Source organism: Simochromis diagramma, unplaced genomic scaffold, assembly GCF_900408965.1.
Source record: "Simochromis diagramma unplaced genomic scaffold, fSimDia1.1 OVJJ01000079.1, whole genome shotgun sequence".
Taxonomy (NCBI): Eukaryota; Metazoa; Chordata; class Actinopteri; order Cichliformes; family Cichlidae; genus Simochromis; species Simochromis diagramma.
Genome location: NW_024387075.1, coordinates 4,379,402 through 4,406,287, shown reverse-complemented (window position 1 = coordinate 4,406,287; position 26,886 = coordinate 4,379,402). Strand labels below are relative to the sequence as shown.

The 26,886-nt window shown below is 40.4% G+C and overlaps 1 protein-coding gene and 1 long non-coding RNA gene across 2 annotated transcripts in view; both read right to left on the bottom strand.

The window, feature by feature from the left end:
• Window positions 1–11,323, bottom strand: part of coro2ba (coronin, actin binding protein, 2Ba) — a 46,938-nt gene extending 35,615 nt beyond the window's left edge. The window contains exon 1 of the mRNA XM_040045419.1: window positions 11,079–11,323. Within this exon, the coding sequence (XP_039901353.1) occupies window positions 11,079–11,093 (15 nt within the window). The 5' untranslated portion in view covers window positions 11,094–11,323. The remainder of the gene's footprint in view (window positions 1–11,078) is intronic.
• Window positions 11,324–25,443: 14,120 nt separating this feature from the next.
• On the bottom strand, window positions 25,444–25,837 carry LOC120742333. The gene is made up of 2 exons (XR_005697844.1): window positions 25,707–25,837; window positions 25,444–25,624 (listed from the first exon to the last, which is right to left on the bottom strand). It is a non-coding gene; the product is annotated as an uncharacterized LOC120742333 (long non-coding RNA).
• Between the last annotated feature and the right edge of the window lie 1,049 nt (window positions 25,838–26,886).

Sequence of the window (26,886 nt, the reverse complement as noted above, 5' to 3'; positions counted from 1 at the left end):
ATCATGTGTAAACCCTAGAAATGGCTGTGTGGGACAATTCCAGTAGATCAGCAGTTTCTGAAATAATCAGACGAGCCAACCTGAGACCAGGAACCATGCCACCTTCAGTCACTTAAATCCCCTTTCTGCTCAGAACCTTAACGTGACCATACTGACACGCCTAAATGCACTGGGTTGCAGCTACAGTATGTAATTGGATGATTGTATATGTGCGTTAATGAGCAGTTGGCCCAATAAAGCTGCCCGTAAAGTGGCCATGTTTATACTTTGCTCAAAACACTTACTATCAGTTTCTCCATGCACGCAAAAAATAAATAAATACGTACACCATAAATGCTAAACATTTTACTTTGAAACTGAAATATTTCATCTTACATCTGACAAAAAGGCTGCACACACTGGACAGTGTTGAGAATAGTTTTTGCTACCAATCTCCCACTTACACTTGACAATACACACTTACACTTACAAAGTAAAGCCCCCTTCTCTCTGGAGTTACTTATTTCTTTGTCCGCAGGCCTACAAACAGGAAGCACATCCTATGTGTTGATTCTACAGACTACACAAACACACACGGGATGTACATTCAATCTCAGCTGCTGTGGAATAGGAATGCTCATAATGGTCAGCCTCTACTCTGTTTTTATCTCCCTCCGGAGGATGTTCACAAATAATTTCACATGATTTTGGCTAAATTTCATTTCAGCAGCTTCCCAAAGGGGAATCTAAAAATGAACACTCATATCCAACTTAGCCACACCAAAGCTTTCTCCTGCACACTTTGCCCAATGTATTCAAGTCATATTTTGAGAAGAAGGTCATCTGCTATAAAGGAGCCTGCGCTGTGTGAAAGCGTTTGCAGTTGAGGAATGATTTATGCAGTGACACAAGGAAAGAAGAGTTTCCCAACTTTTGGAAATCTACTTCAGGTTTTTCACACAGAATTGAAAAGCACAGATTTCACAGACACTTGCACGTACCGACACGTACACACAGAGCAGCGTAAGGAAGCTTTCTGACAGGCAATGAGCTCATGAGATCTGAATGTCTTCCTGTGGTGAATGCTTTTCTGTGGCTTTCTCACAACTATTCCCCTATTTTCCTCTATTTTCTCACACTTTTTTGTCAGCTCCTGCTCCTCATGCAACTTGCTCCCCTATGTTCATTCTTTTATCTGCTCCATTTAGAGTGAATATTTAAAGAAAAAAGCCTAATTCTGGATTTAGCATTCTTAATCCACTAAGCTGTTGTGTATTTTTCCTGCTTCAGGAAAAGCAGGTTTTGGTGTTGCTAGGTTAGTGATTTAGCATTTAGTTTAATGTTCCAGTCTGTGTGTCAAGGTGTGAGTGTTAGTTAGTGAGCGTGCAGGGTTACCCCTGACAAATGGCCAGTGGTCTAAATCAGACTCAATTAAGATTTATGGTGGGCGAGGTGCCGCTACGTAAGAATTTAGGCAGTTTGAGTGTGGATTTCTGTGTGTGCGTGTGTCAGCCTTCTCTGCAGCAAGTGTTTATTTTCTCTTTCACTTGGACATGTTAAGTCCCTATTATCAGCATGTCTACTGAGAAGAAAAATATCTAGCTTCCATACCTTGAAATAGATCTGGAATTGCTTTCTGCTATAAGAGACTTAACTGCCGTACAGTTAACAGCAGAAGCTGTACCATAAACACTCTGAAAATGGCTTTCAGACGTCTTTCCCACCACATGTGTGCTTGACATTAGAGCAGCGTGGGCCTCCTTCATAATTGGGGTGTTTGCAGATATGTAATTGCAAACACACTCAACACAGCTGGAATGCTGCTTTGAATTATATTCGATTCGTGTCAGGAAGTTAGATGTAAAGCCTTCGCTTGAGACTAAAGTGCATTTATATGCGTGCGCTCGCGTACTTTATGAGGACTGAGATTTAGATGTAAGCGTATTTGTGTGCCCTGTTGGGCCAGACATCATTTATCACCACATGGTGTTAGCTGAGGATCATTTTTACTGGTCTGTAAAGGAACGAAAAAACAAAACAGGGGGTACACCAGGGGCCGCTCTTGCCCCTCCCTATCTTGGTCACTCATCTCTTCCCTCAGCATCCCGCTGTCCTTCTTCCCGCCCCCTCACCAGTCCTGGCAGACTGCCCTTTCTGTGGTAACTTACCAAAAACAAGTGGACCATTTAAGGGATTTCAGCTTTTTAATCAAGCGGGTATTCAAGAGAACAGTGCTAATGGTCTGTGGAAAAAATTTCTAAAGTGGCACCTTTCTTTAATGCGCTGTGGCACATTTGGATAGTCTGATAAATGCTCAGAAATTGCTTAAAATTTGAAACAGAATTCTTTCCATCTGTGCTTTTACTGCCCAGCGTCTCTGGCTGGAGGTCATTTGGCAGATCAAGGGCTGGGTGACCTCAGTCTTCTGAAGAGGTTTGTTTCTTTCACAGAGAATTCCCGTTGTGGCTAATATGACTCTCCCATGTGTCCTATGGACAGAGAGTAAAACTAAAACTGACAGGAAGGTAACTCTGGGCAACGATCAATGCTGAAGCGAGCGTCTGTTGCCCCCTGCATTGCTGGAGGACTCTGAAGAGGTCTTTTATGAAGCAAACCAAAGGCCGAGTGGTTTCACTGTCTGAGCACGGAGTAGCTGTGAGCCACAGGGTTTTTTTTGGCTAAAGCCTTAATTTTGAGGTAAAAACACAGCAGGTAAACTGTTTAGTTTGTTTGTTTTTTTCATTTGCTGGTATTACCAGATCTCTAATATTCTATGCTCATCTGATAGTAATTTGTGTTTCCCATCAGCCTACGCATAACACGTCTGCCAGTTCACATTTGTGCCATCCCATCTATGTCCACGGGCTCATCACACACACAGACGGACACGTAATCACACAGCAAATTAGAACATAGTGTCCAGATATAGTAATGATAATTTCATGCTGTTCCCTGATGTGGTAGCAAGCGCAAGTATGCTTTCTGCGCTGCCTGCTGAGAGCAGCATGCTGTGTGCAGAACGAAGCAGCTCACTCAAGAAAAGCATTGTTTTAATTTTTTATGTCTTTTCTAATCTGTGGATAAACTGAAATAACTCATCACAGCATTTATGATTTGGTATGCTGACCTCTAATGGATTACCCACAAAATATCTTTAAGGTGATTTCTGGTGGAAGATGAAAGATACAACTCCTAAACTGAATAAACTTCTATAATTGAATGCTGTATAATTGTAAGTGTATTAATTACTCTGTGAGAAGCACATGTTTTGCTTTACTTATTTATTCTTTCTTTTTCTCTTTTTTGGGGGGATAAAACACACTTAAACACTAGTTTCCTGTTAGGGATCCATCAGAAAGTGTTTCATAACAATGAGGCTTTTCTGTGTGGATTTTGCATGTTTTCCCTGTACTTGTTTGGGTTTTCTCCCAGTCCTTCCTTTTAGTCCAAAAGCCCATAGATGCAAACGTGATAGATTAATCTGTGATTCTAAATTAGCCTGGTCAATAGTGAATGGTCAGTCTCTGTGTGCTTGACCTGCAACAGAGTGGTCACATGTCAACAGTGAGCACTGCAACTCACGCAATGTGGTCTGAATACGACCAAAGTTGCGAGGATGACTAAAACTGCTTCACACTGGAAGCAATTTGCTTGTTCTATTGCTTTGAAGATGACAGCTGGTCACATGTGGGTATTTTTCATATGTCAGTCAACGGTACTCTATGCTCTCACAATAACTAACGCGTCATTAAGTAACGCGTTACAGTAACTACGTTATTATTGTAGTAACGAGCACGGTAACTAGTTATTATGCCAAAATCAGGAACGCGTTAAACGTTACTGGGATTTAGATAGGGTCGTTATTTGTTACTTCGTGTGGTGGCTATCGCGGAGCTTCCACAGATTCAGTAACATTAGCAAGTGGTGGAGGCCAGCAGGTGGATGAGGGAAAGGGGAGGCAGGAGGAGCAGAGACCCGAGGCGGCCGCTGGTCCGAGTGTCGGAGACTGAAAATTCAGTACGAAGTTCTGCCGGCAGTTCTCTCTGGGTCACATATAAACCAAGTTTAGGTGGAGCTTTTATTTTCGTTATGCTGACTTTTGTACTGGCGTGCTCGCTAGCATGACGGAGTTTCATACAGCTGTGTGGGGTGCTATGATGTTACTGGGTCTGTTGAACTTTATTTGTTCATAGGTAATTTTAGTTGCGAATTCCACACAGAAAGTGGCACAAGTGTGAGTTAAGTGCCATGTTTATTTGCTGGTTTATTGTATTACCACATGTCATGTAAGTCCCTGTGCCAGGACTTTGATAGGGGCAGCGCGTGCTTTGGGAACTGAGTCGGGTGCATAGCTGCCGTAAGTTTTCCATTCTGGCAAGACTGACCAGGCGAACGGCAGCGTGTCTCCTGTGCTCACTTTCTCTCCTGTTTTACAGGTCAGTAATGTGGTCAAAAACATAAAGAAATACACAGCTGGACACTGTGATACTTAAACTTTCATGACATAAGACGGGTCTGTGATATGTGATGTATTGCACTGTCGCTATGTGAGCTACTTTAGCTCTGTAGGATGTTATAGCTAGGCTGTATGCCTGGGTAACGCTAGCAAGCTGTTGCAACAGCGTATAATACTCCATATAATAATAAGAAGCACCAACCCAGTTGGGTTTACAGTTCCTGATAAACTTGTAGCTTTGTGTTCATGACAAATGTTTTGTATAACGCGTGTGTAAAGTGTTCTGAGCCCGCCTGAAGTCATGTGTAAACTTGCTGTTTCAGTGTTAGAATCTAACTGGTCTGAAAAAGACACATGAAGCGAGAGCGCTAATAAGAGTACGGCCAACAAAAATGCTGGCAAGGAAAGTAGTGCAGTAATGTTGAAAGTAGAGTTTCCTTTCTATGATAAGACACTACCATGATGATGTGAATTATTTTGTTTATCTCATTTATGGGAAAAGAGGTGTAGTTGTCATTTGTTTCATTCATTTAAACCCTTTGTTGTTTTATGCCAGTAGTGTGGACTAATATTGAAATGTACTGGTGGAAAACAAGCCATGTGAGGGAATGAGCAGTTATTGTGAAATTGAGTTAACAAAAGAGTGGAGCAGATATGCTTGTGTTGTATGAATAAATTCTGGCAAGACTGACCAGGCGAACGGCAGCGTGTCTCCTGTGCTCACTTTCTCTCCTGTTTTACAGGATCGTAATCTGGCTACGCGCCCATCATAGTGGGGCCTGTAACACGAACCATCCCCTAAAAAATGGAATCGTCTCGTATTCAGAGAAAATATTACGCGTTTTGTATTGAGGTGAAAAGAAACAGTTTGTCCTGTACTTCAGCTACAATGGAAAAAGACACAAAGCTGGATTTATTCTGTGTTTATGCTGCACAGCTGCCTCTTCTTCTCTCATTCTCTCCATCTCTCTCGCCTGTTTCTACTTCAATCATGAAACTGATCAATGATCAGCTGATCGTCTTTCCTCTCTTTTTGTTTATCGGCCACTTTGCGCCAGAAAGAAGAAACCAGCGGAAGTCGCGTTAAACAACAGCAGCACGTTTAAGCTTGATCAGCTGTTGTTAGAATTTATTTAATATTAATTTCTAGTATCAGCTGATGTTTGCTGGAGCCACAGCTGTAAAGCTGCTGGTCATGATATGGTTTGGTTATCTGGTGAGAGGGAAACATGAAGATGAAACCAGGAGATGTCCTTACTGAATCATCAGAGCTGAACAGGTGATGGAGAAACAGGTTTACCTTTTAGGTGACATGAATGAGTTGAAGGGAAGTTATGAACTGTTTCTGAGAGACAAATAACACCAGGATCCTTTTCTATGTAGCTGACAGCTGGTAACTGTGCAGGGGCGGGTCTAGCAAAGTGTTGCCAGGGGGCCAGGTAGGGCATTAACAGGGAGAGGGGGGCACAAAGAAATACTTTTCTTTCTTATTCCCATTTAAAATGTCTAGCTTTTAAAAAATAATTATCTGAATCTTACAACAAACGATTGATAGATTGATGCATATATTCCATCAAAACAGTGTACATCACTGTCACAACAGCGTTTGTTTTCATTCAAAGGCTTTATGATTTTTCCTATAATAGTGGGCCAGTCTCTAGTCAAAAGGTTTTTTGTCCCAGTCCAGCCCTGTATGCAGCTCATCTGCAGTCTGGTGTTACCTACATCTTCCTATTCGGAAGGCAGAATTTCCGAGTTCTGAGTACAATAGAAAAGAAGCACAACTGCAGTTTTCGTTTTGTATGTAAAAAGCGCACATGACGCTGTGACGTAGGCTAGAATCATGGCGGCGGTCAACCATGGTCCAGGCGTGGGTTTTCTCTCGTGGAAATATGCACATTATTTTTTCCTTTGTATTGGTATGTGGCACAGTGCACTTGTGGCAAGTAAGCAAGCTAGAAGACTGGGAAAGTTATGGAAGAAACACATTAACAAGAGAATTCTGAGTAAAACCAAAGTTACTTTCCCTAGTAACTAGTTACTTTGAAAGTAACAAGTAACTTGAAGTAACTGAGTTACTTTTGATAGAAGGAACTAGTAATGTAACTAAGTTACTAATTTAAAGTAACTTACCCAACACTGGTGGTCTGCTGTTTGGACTTACAGTAAGTATCCACCAGAGCTCAAATACATTTTTGAAGATATTTTGGAATCTCGGTGGACACAAATTGATATCAAGGCAACTCTCAAAAACTAGTTGAACAAGACTAATGGGAGCCAGCACCCTTTAGTATTAGATTAGAGATAGTTATATTAAAAAAAACTCCAAGCAAGTTTTCCAAAAGTCTGGAAAACTATTGCTGAGTTCAAGATAAAAAAAAAAAAAAAAATCAGAAAAATTAAAAGAAAGTCTTGATCCTTGGATGCAAAACATAAAGGAATGACGTTTGACTCAAGATTTTTGCACAGTACTGTACATACTTACTTGTTGTATGTGTTTATTTTCACAGCACTGATTTTTAGACTCAGCTTCTGAGTCTTCTGACTCACTTACATGTGGTTGCAAAAGTACTTCCGGTCCGGTATAAAAGTCTATTGGACCTCTGTAAACACTATTATTGACGGCATGGCCTCAGTCACTTATTTTAGGTTATATTGAATAAAAATTTGAGTCCATTTTGCAAATGTTGTACATATGTTTCAGAAAGGAGGATTATCTGGGATATTATTGGCTAATGACTGATGATTAACAAGTTGAGCATACAGTTTTGCAGCCAGAACAACAAAATAGCAACGCCCATAAAAATCGAGTTTTCAAAATGGGACTTCACAAACCTAATGTTTGCCTTTTACTGTTTAATTCATTTTAAATATGTTAAAAATATCTGTTATTTTTAAACGGTATGTTTTAATATTGACTGTCAAAAAATGAATATAATTAATTTCGCAGTGCTGCATGGTATGTCTGTATAACAGCTGCTACACTTAGGATTTTTATAACATTCATAAAAGTAAAGCATTGAGGCAGGAAAAATAAATTTTGTGTCTGTTACAATAGAGTACAGGTTGAGATTGATTTAATGGGACACTGAGTCAAAGATCGATTTTAACTGGTGGTTTCAACAGAGCTTTCCAAATGGAGTGAATGAAACCTACATTTGGCGATTTTGACAAACTCAACATTTCTCTACACATTTTGTGTGCTCGCAAAACTGAAATGTTCTTATTTAATTCTGATTCACCCCTTTAGCAATTCAATTCACCTCTCCACAGAAATAACACGTTAAGCAGACTTAACAGATGGTTTCCTCTTCCTGAGCCCGGATCTGCTGGAGAGTTCTTCCTGTTAAAAGGGAGTTTTTCCTTCCTACTGTCTCCAAGTGCTTGCTCATAGAAGATCATCTGAGTGTTTTCTCTGTATTACTGTAGGAGCTTTACCTCAAAATATAAAGCACCTTGAGTGACAGTTGCTGTGATTTGGAGCTATATAAATAAAATTTAATTGATTAGAAAAGTTTATGTTGGGTCCCACCCACTTAATTTTGTCAGCGTTGTGTCGCCTTTATTTGCTTGAAGTTTCTGAAAATCTTCACTATCTATGGTCTTTAGTCTCCACATTGCTGCAAGTTGCTTCCAGTGTGTACATACCTCTTAAAAACTCAGGGATGGATCGATTTCAAATGAAAACAAACATGAAGGGGAGACGAGTAGATATTTCTAAAATAATTCTTTTGCATTTTGAGAAATAACTCTACTAAGTTGTAGATCACTTGCTCCTTAGCAACTCTGTAGCAATGTAAAAATATTGCTGTAGAATAGTTGCACACAGGGCATTAATTCTGCTCGTAAACCAACAGCATAATAAAGTCATAAAGTTTAGGGATGCCCTCAGGTATTTACAAATCATATCAATCTGAGGTATTATGCTATTTGGTAGCATAATAGCTGGTAGCATTTGGCCCAAAGAAATTATTCTAAAGTGTCAGTCTTTGAAAGCTAAAGAGCTTATGGCTCTGTCTCACAGAGAACTCAGTCCAGTGAGGCCATGTTTGAAAGCAAAGGCTGTGGATTTAAACGTGCAATGACCTATTTTCTCTGTCAGCATTTTAAAAGACTGAACAGTAGCTTCTCACTCTGTCAGCTCAATGTGAAAGCAACGCACTTCTTTGACCTTTACAATGATCATTTTCTGGTTGGTGGACCTTCTTCATAGCAACCGCTGTTTCTCAATTACATCCAGGAGTTCCTGTAGTTCCGGCAACTTTCATAACCCTCGAATCAAATACATACTTTTTATGGAATGAACAATAACAAGTATAGCTATTTTTGGCTGTTAGATAAATCTAAAGTCATATATAACCACTGTATTTCTTCTTTTGTCCTACTTAATAGGATAAGGATTAAAATGTTTATAATGTACTAAAACAGAGAAAATTGATTTTAACAGCCCTTGTGGTGTTGGTTAATATTTTTAATAATCAAATATGCAGATGTGCTCTTTGATGTTTAGAAATGATCCACATTCTGTTGTGTTTTTGACATGCTGGTGCTCAGGAGGCAGCATAAGTGAGCTGTGCTTCACTGCTGTTTAAAGAGAGCATTACTGCAACTGTGTAAATATCTACACTTATTTCAGCTCCACACTTTTTAAATAAACAGCGAGGAAAGGCAATGCAGATCTTGGTCTGATACTAAAGAGGAATCTCAAGGCTTTCCTGTCCACAATATTGTCAGTCTGCATCTATGCGCTGAGGGGAAGAAGGGTGTTTAGCCCCGTCAGCATAGAGGCCCTTGTCCTGTATCCTTCCCAAGGTGACTTCTCTGCTGTTGGCAGGCAGAGCCATGAACACAGCTCCCAAGACTCTCCCTCTCTCTTCTCTTTCTCTCCCTTCTTCTCCCACACACCCATCAGCGTTTAGATACCACCGGGTAAAACGCTTTCATACCTTTTTTTTTTTTTAACAAAGATGTCAAAGCATGTTTTTTTTTTTCAATTTTTTTCTCTCACTTCCTCCTCCTCACATCATTTCCATAATTACAGGTAAGAAAAAAGCGTCATATTCATTACATTTCTTTTCAGTGCTTTGCGTCTTGTCTACAGTCAGATTTTGGTTATGGCTAAGTGCCAACACATGAGCACCTGACCTTTTCCTCTTTCAGTTCTCATAGTGGAGAACGTCCACCTACGCAGCAGCACACACACACACACACACACCTCCCACACAAACTCTCTCTCACACACAAACACTCACACACATACACTCACACACTGGCAGCAAAATTGTGCTTTGAGAGCAACTGTCTGTGAATCTGTGCAGGTTTGTGTTGGAGATTGCATCCTGGAAATGCAGACCTCTTCATTTTCTATTACCAACACTTTTTGGTGGAACATGGAGGTGTATGACCACGAGTGTGTGTAAATAGGCCATTATCCCATGTCTACAGTAGGTCATCTATTTCAGTCCAGGTTAATTCTCTACATGGGAGAAGGTGTGCTAATTTCCTCTCTCTGTCTGTCTGTCTCTCTCTCTGCATGTGTGTGTGTGCTAAATTGATTAAGAGGATTCGAGTCGCCGATGAACGTCAACACAAACTACGACCACCAGCACACACTTAGGTGCACATGAACTCTTACCCTACTTTAAGATTAGCTTTAGGCTGCTAATACACACAAACACATTTGTTGTCAGTTGAGAGAACAGCATAATGCCCCAAAGTATATCCCCAGAGGATGCACCATTATTCCCACCATATTTCTGTTTGCCTAACCCCACCCCTTCACCTAACTTTAACCAAAAACCATAAGTCTTTATTTTCAGATTTGTCTAATCCTTAATAAGGCTAGAGTTCCCCTGATGTCTGAACAATATTTTTTGCATTTTACTTTTACACTTGTTCAGTAGGTAGATTATTTCACTCCAATCACTGGACAAACGTAAATATAATCCAAGGCACATCAGATCAGGGTGAAGTCACACTGATGCCACTAACAGTTGAGATGTGTTTACATGTGAAGGACTTGGACTAAGCTTCCATGTAAGGTATAATTTGCTAAAAGTAATCTTTCTGCATATTAGTGTTACATGTGATTATTCGTGAAAGCAACCACAGAGCTTTCAAACATGCTTTATTCCCACAGTTGCTAGCAAACAACACAAATTGCTTTCAACCTCATGATTTGATTCTCATGTTTTATAATGAAAGAAACATGCCAAACATGTTAACAGCCCATTATTAGCACGACATCAGTCCAACATGCATGATAACAGCTTGCAAAGCATCCGCTTTGTTACTAGACGCCAGGCCTCCAACTGGATTGCATCTTGGACTTTTTGAATGAACTTTAAATAGTTTCTATGCAGATAAAAGAATGACTTCTCATCCCAGAATGAACTGTTGCTGACCCGTAATGTAATGCAGTTAGGGTAAGAGAATGTCAATTATTGTAGTCTTATTAAAACCATACATGACACACATCCTCAGGCAGCAGCATCCTGACAACCAGCTTCTATACGGGAACTCCAACACTACTCAAAAACACACATGCATGAGAAAAAAATAATGCTTTCGGTCTCCTCAGCGCATCCCTGAGCCAAATTGTGTGGAGATCCTAAAAGTTGTTCCAGATCCGAAGCGGTCTTACCTTTGTGACAGTCATGCAGAATCAGTGGGTGAGGAGCAGGCCGGTGTCCCCTTCAAGCAAAGAGCAATGCCGCAGGAGTGGCAAAGTGATGAGGAGGAGAGGAGGGCAGCTCTGCTGAATATGCACACAAGGAGAGGGAGGGAGAGAGACAGAGAGAGAGAGAGAGGAAAGAGGAGGGGACAGACAGGTTAGTGTGTCTGGCTCACTAAGTACGGAAGGGCTGATTGCTGCTGCAGTGAAGTAATGGCTGGCAGTCGACGTGTGGTTGGTTACTACAACAGGGAAAAGCTCCCTGCTAAGATACACCCCTCCCTCCTCCCTCCCCAGCTGCCCGCACGCACACACAAACACACACACATGCGGATGATGTGCTCAAAGCCTGACTGCACTACTCTCTCTCACTGTCTATCACAATATGATTAGTGATGGGCTAATACAGATTACTGATTATTAGCAGTGAGGCAAGGCTGCGGGAGGAGGCGGGAGCAGAGACCCCGGGATAGGAGAGGACTGCAGAAATAGAGACGGAGGGAGGGAGGGGAGTCAGATGCTGTGTCGCAGTCTGCTACTCAGGCATGGAGCCGGCTGCACGTCATCTGCCGTGTGCGTGTGTGTGCCTAAGTGTGTGAACGACACAGGAAATAATGAGGGGAGACAAGAGTCTGTTAGATATTTGCACCAAGTTCAGACTACACTGAAGGGATGTTAATTCTACATATAAAACCATAAAGGAGTCCTTGGCAGATACAAATGGACACACAGGTAAAAGTTGTAGAAGCTCCACCTTGGAGGACACCAACTAATCTAATATTCATGCATGCTATAACCTAATGGTGAACCGTGGCAGAACTTAGCTTTCAGTGGATATCGTCATCTGGTTTTGCCAAATTATGTTGTTGTAAATGAAAGCGTTACAAACCAAGAAAAACATTTGATGAGGAACATAAGTGATCATCAGTCAGATTTGGCCCTAATGCTAACAACACCTCACTGCCTTATTACTCCAATTACTTTAACTTTGATTGATTTTCTCAAAGAAATTTGAGTCTGTGACGTCTTCACTTTGGAGTACGTTTCTTAGCATTTCTCACCCTGAGTGTCTCAGTGTAGTAGCACAAAGGCATCCACCCACACTCACAGAATAACAGATCTTTGTCATACTAACTGGCTGAATAGAGGGATGCTAGAGACAGGCCAAGATTCCAGCTCAGTTACCATGGCTTAGATTCCCGAATAGCTGAGTGAGACTCTTCTCTAGTGGCTGCGAGCCACAACACAGTCTTTGTTTTGCCCATTTATGTGTAACTACTTGCGTTTATGTGCGTGCGTGTGTGTACTGTAAGTGTCTGTACATGCTGGAGTTAAGGTTACTGAGACAAAGAGAGTCCCGAGTGAACGCAGTTTTCTTTCTCAGTCTGTTTTTTATGTCACTCATATATCTGCGTCACTTTGCTCCTAATTCTCAGAGTTTTAGGAGTGTCATCTATGGCCCCACTCTCAGCATTTCCTGTCTGGAACAATAGTATTTCCTGTGTCTGTTTGCATACTTTGGGTGGAGGAGAGGGTCTTTCAAATATAGAAGAAAATATCTGGGGGATGGGAGTTGAAATCAGCATGATTTTAAACATGATGATTTTATTTATATCAGGATTTACTCAGTTTATGATCACACATCATAACTAATTAGCATTTCTGAGATAAATGATGAAATTTGAGAAAATTTGGGATTTTAGCCGATGGTCATTTCTGTAACACAGTGCGAAACTTGCATCTCTTGCCACTTCTTTATTCAGGCTTTTGGAGGTAAGTAAATTTTCCACTTTACACCATATAAAATGTGTGGGAGGAAAAGACATCATCCACAGGGTGGAGGTGGCAAATCCTGTGACCATTAAATCTGAAGGTGCCACCGTGGCTCATATGTTCCACCATATGTCTACATGCTTCTACTCAAAGAAACAGAAGTGGAAAGAACTTGTCTTCATTAACGGTGACAGCTAACATGCACGGATGTGAACAACATTAGGTTTGAAAAATGCAATAATAAACAACAGCAGTCAGTTGATCTGGCCTAGCTATGCTCTCCAAAGAGGAAGAGGATGTATTTTACCAGGTCTGTTATGCATTAGGAGCTTCATTTCCTTATTGTTTAGCAGTCTAACCCTCTGAAGGCTTTTCGAGGAATCCCATATTTGATGTTTTGCTTCCACCTTGTGGTGAAACAATATCATTACCTCCAGGTAACAGTCTGGTCCTACTAAACATGGCATTTGTTTTAAGTTTTCATCAACTTTACACAGAGGCTTTAAGGATCTTTATCAGTGGATGATTTTCAAATAAATTTCTCGCTTTATAAGCAGTGGAAGTGTACTGGATATAAGCATTGCTATGTTATCATTCCTTCTGTTTTTAATAGGAAACCGGGAAAGCCTTGCTTACATATGCAGTAGCTTCTCCAGCAAAAATACTTTTTACATTTAGGCCTACAAGTTTAACACCACGTTTCTAAGCTAACAGTTAATGTTACCTTAGCTTAAATCTTGAAGCTTCATAGCTCATAGAGGGTATACATGATATACTGGTGGTGAGGACAAAAAGTGTAGAAGTGTAAGTAGTTATGGAGGTTATACAGTGATGTTTTTGGTTGGGATGTTTAAGGAAGTGATAACTGGTTAACTGAGTTAAATATGTATGTGGCTTTCTCTCTTTAGCTGAGCATCATCTAGTTTCAAACCTCAAAAAGGATAATAAATAATGTGTCAAAAAATAAATAAAAAAGAAGCACAAGCTAATGTTGACGAATGTTTTCTTTTATCAGTAGTAGGCCTTTTACATGTAACATGCAGAAGCTACTACTTACTTCAATGTTAGCTAAAACATTACCCATAGGTTTGCCTCAAATTGCATCTATTAGCAGGAAGGATCAAAAACCAAAGTATTAAGATACTGAAATATAATAAAACAGGATTTTGCTAATAGGGTTATTTCTCTTTTTTAATTGATTAAATAACCTGGTTTCCTAATAAATTATTTTTGCACATTTTTAAGTTAAATGACCAAAAGTTATAGTATTTGAAATTGCATATCAAAACATTGTGGACTTGAAAAAAGCATTTTTAAAGACTTTTTAAACTATCTATCTATTTTCTATCATTCTGCTTTTGAGTTGGTAAAAGCTTTTGAGCTTTCCAAGGAGGATGAACCTCACAAATTCTGCATTTTTGACAGTATTTGGCAGCAATTAGCTCTCTTGTTAGATTAATTGAAGCCTAAACCTCTGCGTGCAGACCTCAGACTGTGTTGGTACGCGATCGTCATTTGCTGTTGACGCACATCTGTGCTCAGAGTAAAACATGATTGACCTTCACTGTAATTGAAGCGTATAGCAGGATTATTTGGTAGCCATTATTTAATCTACTCAGCAGATTATTGTTACAAAACACAATAATATGATGTAACCAACTTCTGTGCCGCTGGTTCAAGCTAATAATAGACTCATCCATCACAGAAAATATTAAGGAGTGTGTAAACCACAAGAAAGGACCACTGTTCTTAAGGTCTCAGCTGACTCACTGTTCAGAAACCACGCTGTATTAACAGTTAATGGGACGACTAATCTTGCCAATGCAAGCAGACTAAAATTGCAGTGAAAAACTATTTCATGCTTGATGTGCAGCTGATACAGTTTCTCCCATATCACAAACTAACTTGTACCATTAGCAGCCAATAGTTTCTCTTGTTCTGGTATATTTCTCAAAGTATTTGAGAAGCACTGAAGAAGCATTTCCCAGAACAGTTCAAATGAGCATCCACACACTGCAGGTTAACAGGTAAACTGTGCCTCCGACATGATGTAAAATCAAGCTTTTTATTAATATACCATCAGAATGACAGTTCATGTGAGAAGTGTTGTCTTCAAATGTTTCTCATTGACGAATAAATTCCTGCTGTATTATACCAGAAAACTATTTTGACTATTTCTGAAAAAAATAACTGTCTTACTGAAGACTGTTCAGAAGCTGATTACAAGAGCAAAACGTTTTACACAATTTGTAAAGAAAAACAAAAGACAACTTAGATTTATGTGTGATGACAGGGTCACAAAACACCAAATCTACACAAAACTGCACAAACAAACACGTAGCCTGTAAAAACCAGAAACATTGTCCTACTGTGTGCAATAGCCCGCTTTAGTAACAAAAGAAAGGCTTGCAATCTGCAGTCTTCTTCTGTTCCCTTCTGCTGTCATGCCATTACATTTATTGCAGCAAACAGAGATATCATATTTTGTAACTGACAATCATATGCTTTCTAGCTCCATTCAGAAAATAACCCCTGAACAGGATTCAATAATAGAGAGTTATAGTCTTATGGAGTTTTAGAATTATGATGGAAGAAACTCAGATGAACCCCAGACCGTTCACTGATAACATTGCTATTATGGGAGCTGACATGTATTATATTCACACAATGCTGGTTTGGAACATCTTCAGTGGCTTGTGGTATGAATTTTCAGCTCTCTCCTATCATGGCCAGACTGACACTAGCCTCAACCATCACAAAAATGAAACAAATACACTCCACATTCGCACACTTACAGCAAAGTTTCCTCATCCCTATGGTAACGCAGGTCACACTGAAAGGGACATATATCATAATTGCTATAATGTGTGTAGAGATCAGCAACGTTTTACCTGCACCTACTAAATCACCTTCACTGTCACAGTTTATCTGAGATGGAACGTATTTAATTTACTGTCACCTGATTTCTCTTGCACTTGATCTGTCGTAGATGCTTTGCTGGCCAGCTGACAGCAGAGGGTGAGAGAGAGATAAGAATGATCCAGAGAAAGAGAGTGATATACAAAAAAGGTAAGTGGCTAGGTTTTTACCCAAACGTAGATAATATGGCTAGCACTGAAAATGAATGAACTGACAATGTGGCCAACTTTTAATTTAAAATTGTGAGAAATTCCCTTCATTGCATTACATTGCATTTTCTGTCTTCGTTTGTACCATGAGTGAGCCCCCTCTTCGGTTCCTAGCCCGCTCCATGATTCCCCCCTCACAGAAATTGTTGCTCTAGTGGAACATTTAATCCACAGAAGCTCAGATTTCGGCTTCCCCAGTGCACAGCACAGTGTTCCAGTCAGCCACAGTCTGCTCACAAACCACTTCCTCCATCTGAGGAAAGTGCAGAAGAAGAAGAAGGCGAGTAGGATTGTGAGGATCTGGAAAAGAAGTGTTTCCCTGTTTCTGCCACTTGCATCTTTACACTGCTTCCTTGAAAGGGAGAAAGAAAGAGAGAGAGAGCTGATGCTGCAAGATGAGAAATCCTTGTTTCCGTAATTTCAGTTGTAAGCAACATCAGCTAGTGTATGATAGATGCACAGCTGTTTCAACTCTCAGACTGTTGTGTGTTGGTAACTAATTTCATCAGAAGTTATATATTGCACCATTCTGCTGTCTTAAAGACTCTAATAGAGAAGTAATACTTAAAATCATCTCTTTATATTACTTTAAAAACTTCTAATTCATGTATAGATTAGTACATTTGTTTTGGCTTTTGTTACTTATATTAAACTAACAACAAGACTTTACACAGCTGTCAAAGAATATGTGCATGCCAATTGTAAAATTAAAAAAACAAAACCAAAAAAAATGGCACAATTCTTATTTTTCTCTAATCCACACAGGGTCAAAATACAGTGGGGCAAAAAAGTATTTAGTCAGCCACTGATTGTGCAAGTTCCCCCACCTAAAATGATGACAGAGGTCAGTAATTTGCACCAGAGGTACACTTCAACTGTGAGAGACAGAATGTGAAAGAAAAATCCATGAATCCACATGGTAGGATTTGTAAAGAATTTATTCGTAAATTAGGGTGGAAAATAAGTATTTGGTCAATAACAAAAATACAACTCAATACTTTGTAACATAACCTTTGTTGGCAATAACAGAGGTCAAACGTTTACTATAGGTCTTTACCAGGTTTGCACACACAGTAGCTGGTATTTTGGCCCATTCCTCCATGCAGATCTTCTCGAGAGCAGTGATGTTTTGGGGCTGTCGCCGAGCAACACGGACTTTCAACTCCCGCCACAGATTTTCTATGGGGTTGAGGTCTGGAGACTGGCTAGGCCACTCCAGGACTTTCAAATGCTTCTTACGGAGCCACTCCTTTGTTGCCCGGGCGGTGTGTTTTGGATCATTGTCATGTTGGAAGACCCAGCCTCGTTTCATCTTCAAAGTTCTCACTGATGGAAGGAGGTTTTGGCTCAAAATCTCACGATACATGGCCCCATTCATTCTGTCCTTAACACGGATCAGTCGTCCTGTCCCCTTGGCAGAAAAACAGCCCCATAGCATGATGTTTCCACCCCCATGCTTCACAGTAGGTATGGTGTTCTTGGGATGCAACTCGGTATTCTTCTTCCTCCAAACACGACGAGTTGAGTTTATACCAAAAAGTTCTACTTTGGTTTCATCTGACCACATGACATTCTCCCAATCCTCTGCTGTATCATCCATGTGCTCTCTGGCAAACTTCAGACGGGCCTGGACATGCACTGGCTTCAGCAGCGGAACACGTCTGGCACTGCGGGATTTGATTCCCTGCCGTTGTAGTGTGTTACTGATGGTGACCTTTGTTACTTTGGTCCCAGCTCTCTGCAGGTCATTCACCAGGTCCCCCCGTGTGGTTCTGGGATCTTTGCTCACCGTTCTCATGATCATTTTGACCCCACGGGATGAGATCTTGCGTGGAGCCCCAGATCGAGGGAGATTATCAGTGGTCTTGTATGTCTTCCATTTTCTGATGATTGCTCCCACAGTTGATTTTTTCACACCAAGCTGCTTGCCTATTGTTGATTCACTCTTCCCAGTCTGGTGCAGGTCTACAATACTTTTCCTGGTGTCCTTCGAAAGCTCTTTGGTCTTGGCCATGGCGGAGTTTGGAGTCTGACTGTTTGAGGCTGTGGACAGGTGTCTTTTATACAGATGATGAGTTCAAACAGGTGCCATTCATACAGGTAACGAGTGGGGGACAGAAAAGCTTCTTACAGAAGACGTTACAGGTCTGTGAGAGCCAGAGATTTTCCTTGTTTGAGGTGACCAAATACTTATTTTCCACCCTAATTTACGAATAAATTCTTTACAAATCCTACCATGTGAATTCATGGGGTTTTTTTTTCACATTCTGTCTCTCACAGTTGAAGTGTACCTCTGGTGCAAATTACTGACCTCTGTCATCGTTTTAAGTGGGGGAACTTGCACAATCGGTGGCTGACTAAATACTTTTTTGCCCCACTGTACATATGCTTAATAGACTTTGGTCTATTAACTTCTTGTCAGTGAAAATAGTTTATTACATCTATTTGTCTTTACAAACATACAAAGAATTTCTTTGACATTGGACTGATTGATAATCAGAAGTCCAAGGAACTCAGGAAGATCTAAGAAGGAGAATTGTAGATTTACACAAACTGTGAAAGTCTTTGGAGCCATTTCTAAACAACTCAAGATTCCAAGATCATCAGTTCAAAAAACTGTATGTAAGTAGAAGTTATTCAAATGTGCCACCACTTCACCAAGATCTAGAAGTAAGTAAGTAAGTAAAATTTTATTTGTATAGCACCTTTCAAGATAAAAATCACAAAGTGCTTCACAGAAAAGCTGAAACATAAAAACAGAAATCAACCAAAAGCAAGTTTAAAGAGATGAGTTTTTAGCTGTTTTTTAAATGAAACTACTGAGTCCACAGATCTCCGGCTCAAAGGAAGGGAGTTCCAGAGTCTGGGGGCCACAGTTAAAAACGCTCTATCGCCTTTTGTTTTCAGCTTCGTATGTTGGACGACCAGCAAGCCCTGATCACATGACCTCAGGGACCTGCTGGGGATGTGCTGTTGTACAGGGATGTACTGTACTGTTGTAGAAGATCCAACCTGTCACCCTCAGATGAAAGGAAATTGGTTAGGATGTTCAGGAACAACCACTGTAACCAACAAGGGAACTCCTGAAACCCCAGGGTCGCTGTCCTCAGTGAAGCAAGTCTCACATCGCTTTGGCCTGAAAGGGTGCCAATCAAGAACAAAGCCCATGCTCCAAAACCAACACCTTGTCGCTCAATTGAAATTTACAGCGACCTGCGCCAAATGCCAAGTTTTATGATAAGACGAGAGAATTATTGAACTTTGTGGCTATAATGACAAGAGATATGTTTGGCGGAGTAAAGGTAAGGCTTTCAAACCTAAGAACACTGAACCAGCTGTCAAGCATAGTGGTGCTAGTGCCATGTGCTGGGGCTGGTTAGCTGCCAGTGGTACTGGTACACTGCACAAACTAGATGGAGTAATGAAGAGGAACTAGCTCCAAATTCTTCAATTTCACATCTAATCAACAGCTTGATAACTTGGGCGTTCAAACAGTACAATGATCCAGAGACGCATCAAAACATTAACCTTGTGGAATGGTGTTCCCAAAACTTTGACTTCAACCCTATTGAAAATTTGTGGGTTATGTTTGAAAGCCAGGTCCTTGGCAGGAAACCAACCAATTAAAATGAACTTAAAATGCCAACTCTACCAAGAACAGTGGTCAAATATTCAGCTAGAATTATGCCCAAAGCTTGCTGATGGCTACTGTAAGTGTCTGGTCAAGGTGCAGTCTGCTAAGCGACATTTTACCGAATATTAGTGGAGTGTACGTATACTTCTGACTCTGTGTGAATTAGAAAAAAATGCAAAATAAATTCAAACTTGTAGATTTAATTATTGCTTTTTTAAAAGTCATTAAAGGTCTATGCTGAACAATCATTCCACTCTGGAAAAAGAAAAGTTCAAAGAAATCATTAAAAGCCCCAAATTACTATGGCATCCATTCCCATGATCAGTGCATGCAAACCTCTGACCACAACTTTAAATGTGACAAGCTAAGCATACCTCACAGACATGCTGCAGCTCTAGATTTCAGTGTAGGAAATCTTAAAGATGAAGCCTTTATTTTCTAGCTTCTCCAAAAGCCTCTTCTGACCTTACTCCTTGTCTCCTCAAGTTGCAATTAAGAAACTGAAGGCCCCTCATGATAGCTGATTGGGAAATAGTTCCACGTCATGGGAGGAATGAGGACAAAACTAAGCTTTAGTTAGCATAACAATTACTGTAGGGGTCTGTGTGAGGATGAAGTGGGATGAGTGAAGAAATGTAAAGAAGAAAAATAGGGATAAGGAAGCAGGCATGAAAATAAAAACCTGTGAAGACTGAAGCAAGCATGAGTTAGATTCAGTTCATTTCATCTCATTTTATGTAGCGCCAATTAACAGCAGCTGCCTTAAAGCACTTTCTAGTGTAAGGTAAAGACCCTACAATATTAGAGAGAAATATGATACACGCACACAGTCCAGTTTTCTCACCACCGTGTGCCGATATGAGCAGCTGATGCATAACTCAGCCATGATTAGACATTTCCACCGTTTATTCACTCAACACATGAATCACTCCATTCTCTCCTACTCTTGAAATTACTTTCCACCAGTTTTTAATTCATCCAGGTCTCCTCTCCTGCTACATTTCACTCCGCTGAGCCTCTCATTTGCACTATTTTTTCACCTGCCGGTCATTGGGGCAGATTTACAGAGTCGTCTGGTGGAAAAAAAAGCCCCTATTCACCTAGTCCTTCCCAGATCCTGATTAATTCCACTGTCAAAAAAAAAAGATGCTTCTGAACTATAAAATTACATTGAAAAGAAATGCCTAACCTCTCTCCCTGCCTTCCTAAATAAGTTAACCCCATTGCTGATTTAGAGATAGGTCTATGAAGGTAAAATGATGAATCAATTGGGATGTTTTCAAGTGTGATATAGTTGTGATTTACAGTTTAGATTGTTCCCACATGGAAAAAGACCCGATCCGAGTAACCAAATGCATATACTGTATACATCTAGCCTCTATTTTTCTGTCTGTGTCATTTTGCATCTGTCTCCTCTCACATACACATTCACCACACACAGAGTCTGGAAAACAACACGCTCACATTAAGTTAGTGACAGCAGTATAAAGGCTTAACATGTGGTAGCACTTAAGCAGACCTTTCAAATCCAGTAGACATAAAATACAGAGAAAAAGACTGGAAACACCACACAACATATTATCAAATACAAATACAGCAGGCAGAAGAAATACCTTTCCCCCACTTTATCTGGTTCTGAAATAAATTTTCTTTCACTAATTGACATTAATAAGGCAAATAAAAGTAGGAATTGTTACTCTAGTTCACTAATTTTATTCTTACAATGGACAAAGGCTATATATTTTGTTCTCATAAAATTCAATAAGTAGGGATAAACACTTTCAAAATTTACAAGTCCCCACAGATCACTCAATGAACTGAGTGAAGTGAGTCAGTTTGGCAGACATCATATATTTAAATATTCCTCTGGTCTGCTCCGGCCCCACCAATGAATTTGAAATGTGCTTTATGCTCATTTGGTTTCCATTTGGGTCTACAATGGAGGAACCACACTCACACGTTTTCTGAGCTGTTTCTTTGTATCTTTGCAGTGCCATAAAGTTGCTTTTCAGTGATATATATATATATATGTATACACCACAAATAATACAGTATTGGACACATCTTGTAAAAACAATAATTTAAAAAATGTATTTTTAGACAAAAACGTATTTTTAATAATAACCACAAATCAATAAGTCAGCAGTGGTGTAAATTAGCCTTTTGTGTGGTGGAAAAAACATATTACCATTGTTTATGAGAGAAAACATCTATCAAAAATGACCACATTCCCATTTAAATCTGCCTTTTTTCCTGTGCTCCATCAGTGTAAGGATACAAAATAATGGTTATAGTGTGTAGATATGGCCTTGTGTGGCCTTCATGCCGCAGACGAAGCAGCAGCAAAGACAGACAGACAGGCCTATAAGTCCAGTACTAAGCCTGGTGCTCTTTCTTCAATTAGCGCAGCTCTCACCATTGCTTACACAGCTTGTTGGCCAGCCTAAAGATTTCAGTCTTAGCACTACAGCTTATTATAAAAGCACTGGAATGCTATTGAACCTTCTACAGAAGCCTGTATTTCATCTGGTGTGTTGCCAAAAGTGAAAACTGAATATTGACTCATGCTTGAAGGTCAAAAACAGGGGTCACTTACAAAAATCTCAAAAATCTGCCAGACTCAGACCTACTGGGTGGTTCTTGAAGCACCAGGGGATGGATCTTTTTGTGATCTCTAAAACTTGGGCATTTACTACTGTTTTGTAAACTTTTTTTCTTGTCTGCTGTTGCATTGTTTATTTCTTGCAGAGTTGAAACCTATCTGCAAGGCATAAATTACATCCCAACCCTCCTCTTGATTGTGTTTGATTGAGCTGGTAATCAAAGTTGGAACGCATGCAAAGTCTGATTAGTGCCAGCCGCCTGGAACTGGTGGCATATTTCAACCGCATGGAACAAATGACAGTGCTGGTCAGTGTGGGCATTTGCCTTGATTCAATATGACAAAAAGCAAATTAGATGCAATTTACATACAAGCGAGGTATTGGATCATATTAGAAACATGTCAAAACCTTACTGAACAGTTGAATGCATTTTTATGTGCAGTTTTGTTTTTTCAGGTCATTTCAAATTTGAACCATTCAGATACCTGAAATATTCTTTGCTTGCTCTGAAATGACAAATGGGAAGTTGGTGTAAATGATTTTTAGAGTATGTTGGACAGCCTACCTCCAAACTGCTTTGTCTTTAGAGGAAATATAGACCTCTCTTAAAGCAAAGAAGACAATGAATGACAAATCAATGTTTTAGATCATAGTGAGTTACAAACATGTTCATCAAAATTTGGAAAAAGATGAAAAACTTAATATAATTCAGGCAGTGTAGTGTCACCAAAATCATTTAATTACTTTAATAACTTCGCTGACACACATCTTTTCTATGAAACATAAAAGCAAAATATTCTATAGCAGTTAGGCTGGGAAAGAATCCTGGGATCTCTATGTCACAGTGTGGTGGCTGTGTTGTAGAGCAGCGGTCCCCAACCCCCGGGCCACGGACTGGTACCGGTCCGTGAGTTGTTTGGTACTGGGCCGCAGGAGTTGAGGCTTCGGTGTGAAATTCATGGTTTTCAGGGTTTTTAGCGTGGTTTTTTTTTTTAGCGTTTTTATCGTTAACTTGGTTTCCCTGGGTCTTTCCCGTGTGTTATGAATAAATCTTCTTTTTCTTGGTACTGATACTGGTTTTATTTTGCTGTATTTATCTGCAACACCTTAAAGGCCGGTCTGTGAAAATATTGTTGGACATAAACCAGTCTGTGGAGCAAAAAAGGTTGGGGACCACTGTTGTAGAGGACAACACAGCATACAAGAGATACAAATTATGAAGCAAAAGACGAGCTTTAAAGGTGAATTCCAAATCTGAAGAAAACCCAAAGTCCAAAAATCACAAAGGATAGACGGCTGAAGATCATAAGGTAGCAAAACATGAAATATCCAAAAGACTAGTGCTACATGCAGATATCGAACTCTCACACTAAACCTGAAGAGAGAAAGGCAGCACAGATAGGAAGACACGGTGATACAGTGATGTGAAATAATTATTTGATCCCCCTGCTGAATTTGTAAGTTTGCTCATTTACAACGCAAGCTGGTACCAGCAAACTGGTAGTTTCACGTTAATGGAGCGAGACAGAACATCAGTGAAATGTCTAGAAAAACACATTTCATAAAAGTCATAAATTGATTTGCCTGTAACTGAATAAAATAAGTATTTGATCGCCTTCAAACCAGCCAGTATTCTGGCTTCCGCAGACTGGCTGTGCACCCATGTGGCAAACAGTCAGTTATAGATGTCATGATCTCAACTCATTATGTGGATAAAACACAGCTGTCCACAGAATTTCTTCCATTCCAACATTTCCACCTTCATGGCAAAATGAAAGAGAAGAAGCAAGAAACTTGGTGAGGACGTGGCAACTGTTGGTGCGATTGTTCAGAAGTGGATGAAATATTAAATGAGCTCATGGGGTGAGGGATCATCATAAGAAAGGTGGTGGGTCAGTCCAAAGCTACATGGGAGGAGCTTGTTAATTATCTGAAGACAGTTGGGACCACAGTCACCAAGAACACCAGTATGCTTTAATGAATTGAAATCTTGCACCACCCACAAGGTTCCTCTGCTCAAGAAGGCACGTGTACAGGCCTGTTCTAAGTTTCCACTTAACATTTAAATGATTCAGGGAAGACTTGGGAGAATGTGCTGTGGTCAGATGAAACCAAAAAGCTCTCCTGACCCCTGTCCTGTAAAGACGCCAAAATCCCTCCTGAGATGTGAGCAAACCTGGTGACTAATTACAAGAAACATCTATCATTGTCAAAGGGTTTTTCAACCAACTAAGTCATGTTTTGCTTGGGGATCAAATACTTAAACTCCATAAACACTTGAGAAGCACAAGAAACAGAAGTCAGATATTAAGCTGAAGCTCATCATAGTAAAAAAAACAATGGGAACAGTTATGAAGAGCAGTGGAACTAATCATTGCTAAAAATAAATAAATAAATAAAAGCCTTCGGACCAAAGCATGAGATCATTCTGTTTCATCATGTGGCTGCTAATAGCGCATGTACATAGTCACATCTGTGTATTAACAGCTGGTGTTAGGAACAAATGTTTGAAGCTGTGAGAAATAATATAACCACACTAATTAAATGAAAGGCCTCCATATTTTTCTGTGTTGAATACCAGAAACAAACTAATTTTCTAAATACGTGTGTTTCTGGTTGGATTTCTCTGATCAGACGGGCCGAGAGGCTGATCAAAGCATTGTTCTACAGACATCCAAAGGCATGTGGCCATCAATACAAAAGCAGCAGGAACAGTTTATAAAACTGCAGACATGTTTGTAACCTGAAGTCTTGAGGTACAGAATGGTCATAAAATGCATGGCTGTACAGGGAGTTCAAACATCCACGGGGAGCATAATTACCTGCGCCTGGCAGAGCAACAACACTCAGCACGCATGAACCCTGTGCGGCTCTGGACCCTGCTCCAGGAATCATGTTGTCCCTTTACAGTAAATCAGGGTTTGTTCAAAAAATGTAAAAGTCTGAGTTGGTATTTCCAGGTAAACATCTCATTTGCAGTTAGAATATCTGTGCTTAGATTGTATTTTTGTACTTAGCTCTTCTAGGTTGATGTTCCAGAGCTCCCGTCTCAGGATACTCTATATTTAATGTAACATGTCGGTTATAATAGGCAAGGCTGGGATGTATTTGTGTGTACTGAGCGTAATACTGTCAGGCGCAGTGGCCCGTGGACATGGGATGGACTCAAGTGCAGATTCAAAACCGGAGGCCAGGGGTGAGGTGTAACGAAAAGAGATTTTATTTTACAATGCTCAGAGGCTAACAGAAAGTGCAGACTAGAATCAATGAACATAAACTAGATGTCTGAGGCGAGAGAAAAATACTGTGGTGATAACTAGATGGCAGGGATAACTGGGTGCAGGTACTGGGCAGGGGAAACTGTGGCGGGCCAGGGCACTGAAACAGAGGACAGAGCAGTCAGGGGAATCCCACAGAGGTTTGCGAGTGAATCTAAGGATAGTACACTGAGCTGTCTTACAAGCTTGCAGGTGGGGGTTGCGTGGAGGGGGGAGGCAGGAGAGGTCCAGGTGGGTGCTGCATGCAATGCAGGGAGGCAGGCAGCAAACTGGTATCCAGGAGAGCTTGGTAGGTGGGTTTCAGAGACTGACGAGAAAAACAGAGATTCGGTTAATACACACGATTAGTCACCAAGGAACGGACGTGAGGCCGAGAACTGACTAAAGTTGGCAGATAATCTGGCGAAGACCAGTTGAGTGCGCTGGTCATAAATACTGCTGGTACGATTGCCATCAGGTGAGGAGCAACAAAGACTCCACCCAGTGGGGAGGAGCTGATGCTGTGGAAAACCACCCAGACCACGACAAATACATTTGATATACAGTAGTCCAGATACTAACTAGCATTATAACTAAAACTAAATCTTTTTAAATTACCTTAATCCTTTTGGGTCCAGGATATAATTGGCAGTTGATTACCACTTTTGATTATTACCTTTATATTTCAGTATAGGCAGAGTCCTTTGTGCTGACAGGAAGGCAAAACTAACTTAAATAACCAGTGGTTACAAGCAAAGTATGCAGAAGAGCATCTGTGAACACACAATTTGTCAAACCTTTAAGCAGTTGGCTTATATCAGCAGAAAACCACCCTTGTCAGCTAAGAAAAGGCTAGAATTTGCATGGGCACACCGAAATCAGACAGTAGATGATTGAAAAAACGTTGCCTGTTTCTGCTTTGACACGTTGACTGTAGGGTCAAGATTTGGTGTAAACAATATGAGAGTGTACGCACCTTCTGATGGCTGCTTCCAGTGTCACAAAGCTCAAATCATCCCAAACTGGTTTGCTGCTTGTGATAATGACTTGACTGTACTCAAATGGCCTCCACCAGAGCTCAAACCAGACCTGCCGCAACTGTGTGATGCTATCATGTCAACATGCACCAGAATCTCTGACCAGTGTTTTCAGATTTGTGCCAAGAAGTAATAATAATAATAGATTGGATTTATATAGCGCTTTTCAAGGCACCCAAAGCGCTTTACAATGCCACTATTCATTCACTCACTGGTGGAGGCAAGCTACGGTTATAGCCACAGCTGCCCTGGGGCAGACTAACAGAAGCAAGGCTGCCATATCGCACCATCAGCCCCTCTGGCCAACACCAGTAGGGTAAAGTGTCTTGCCCAAGGACACAACGAC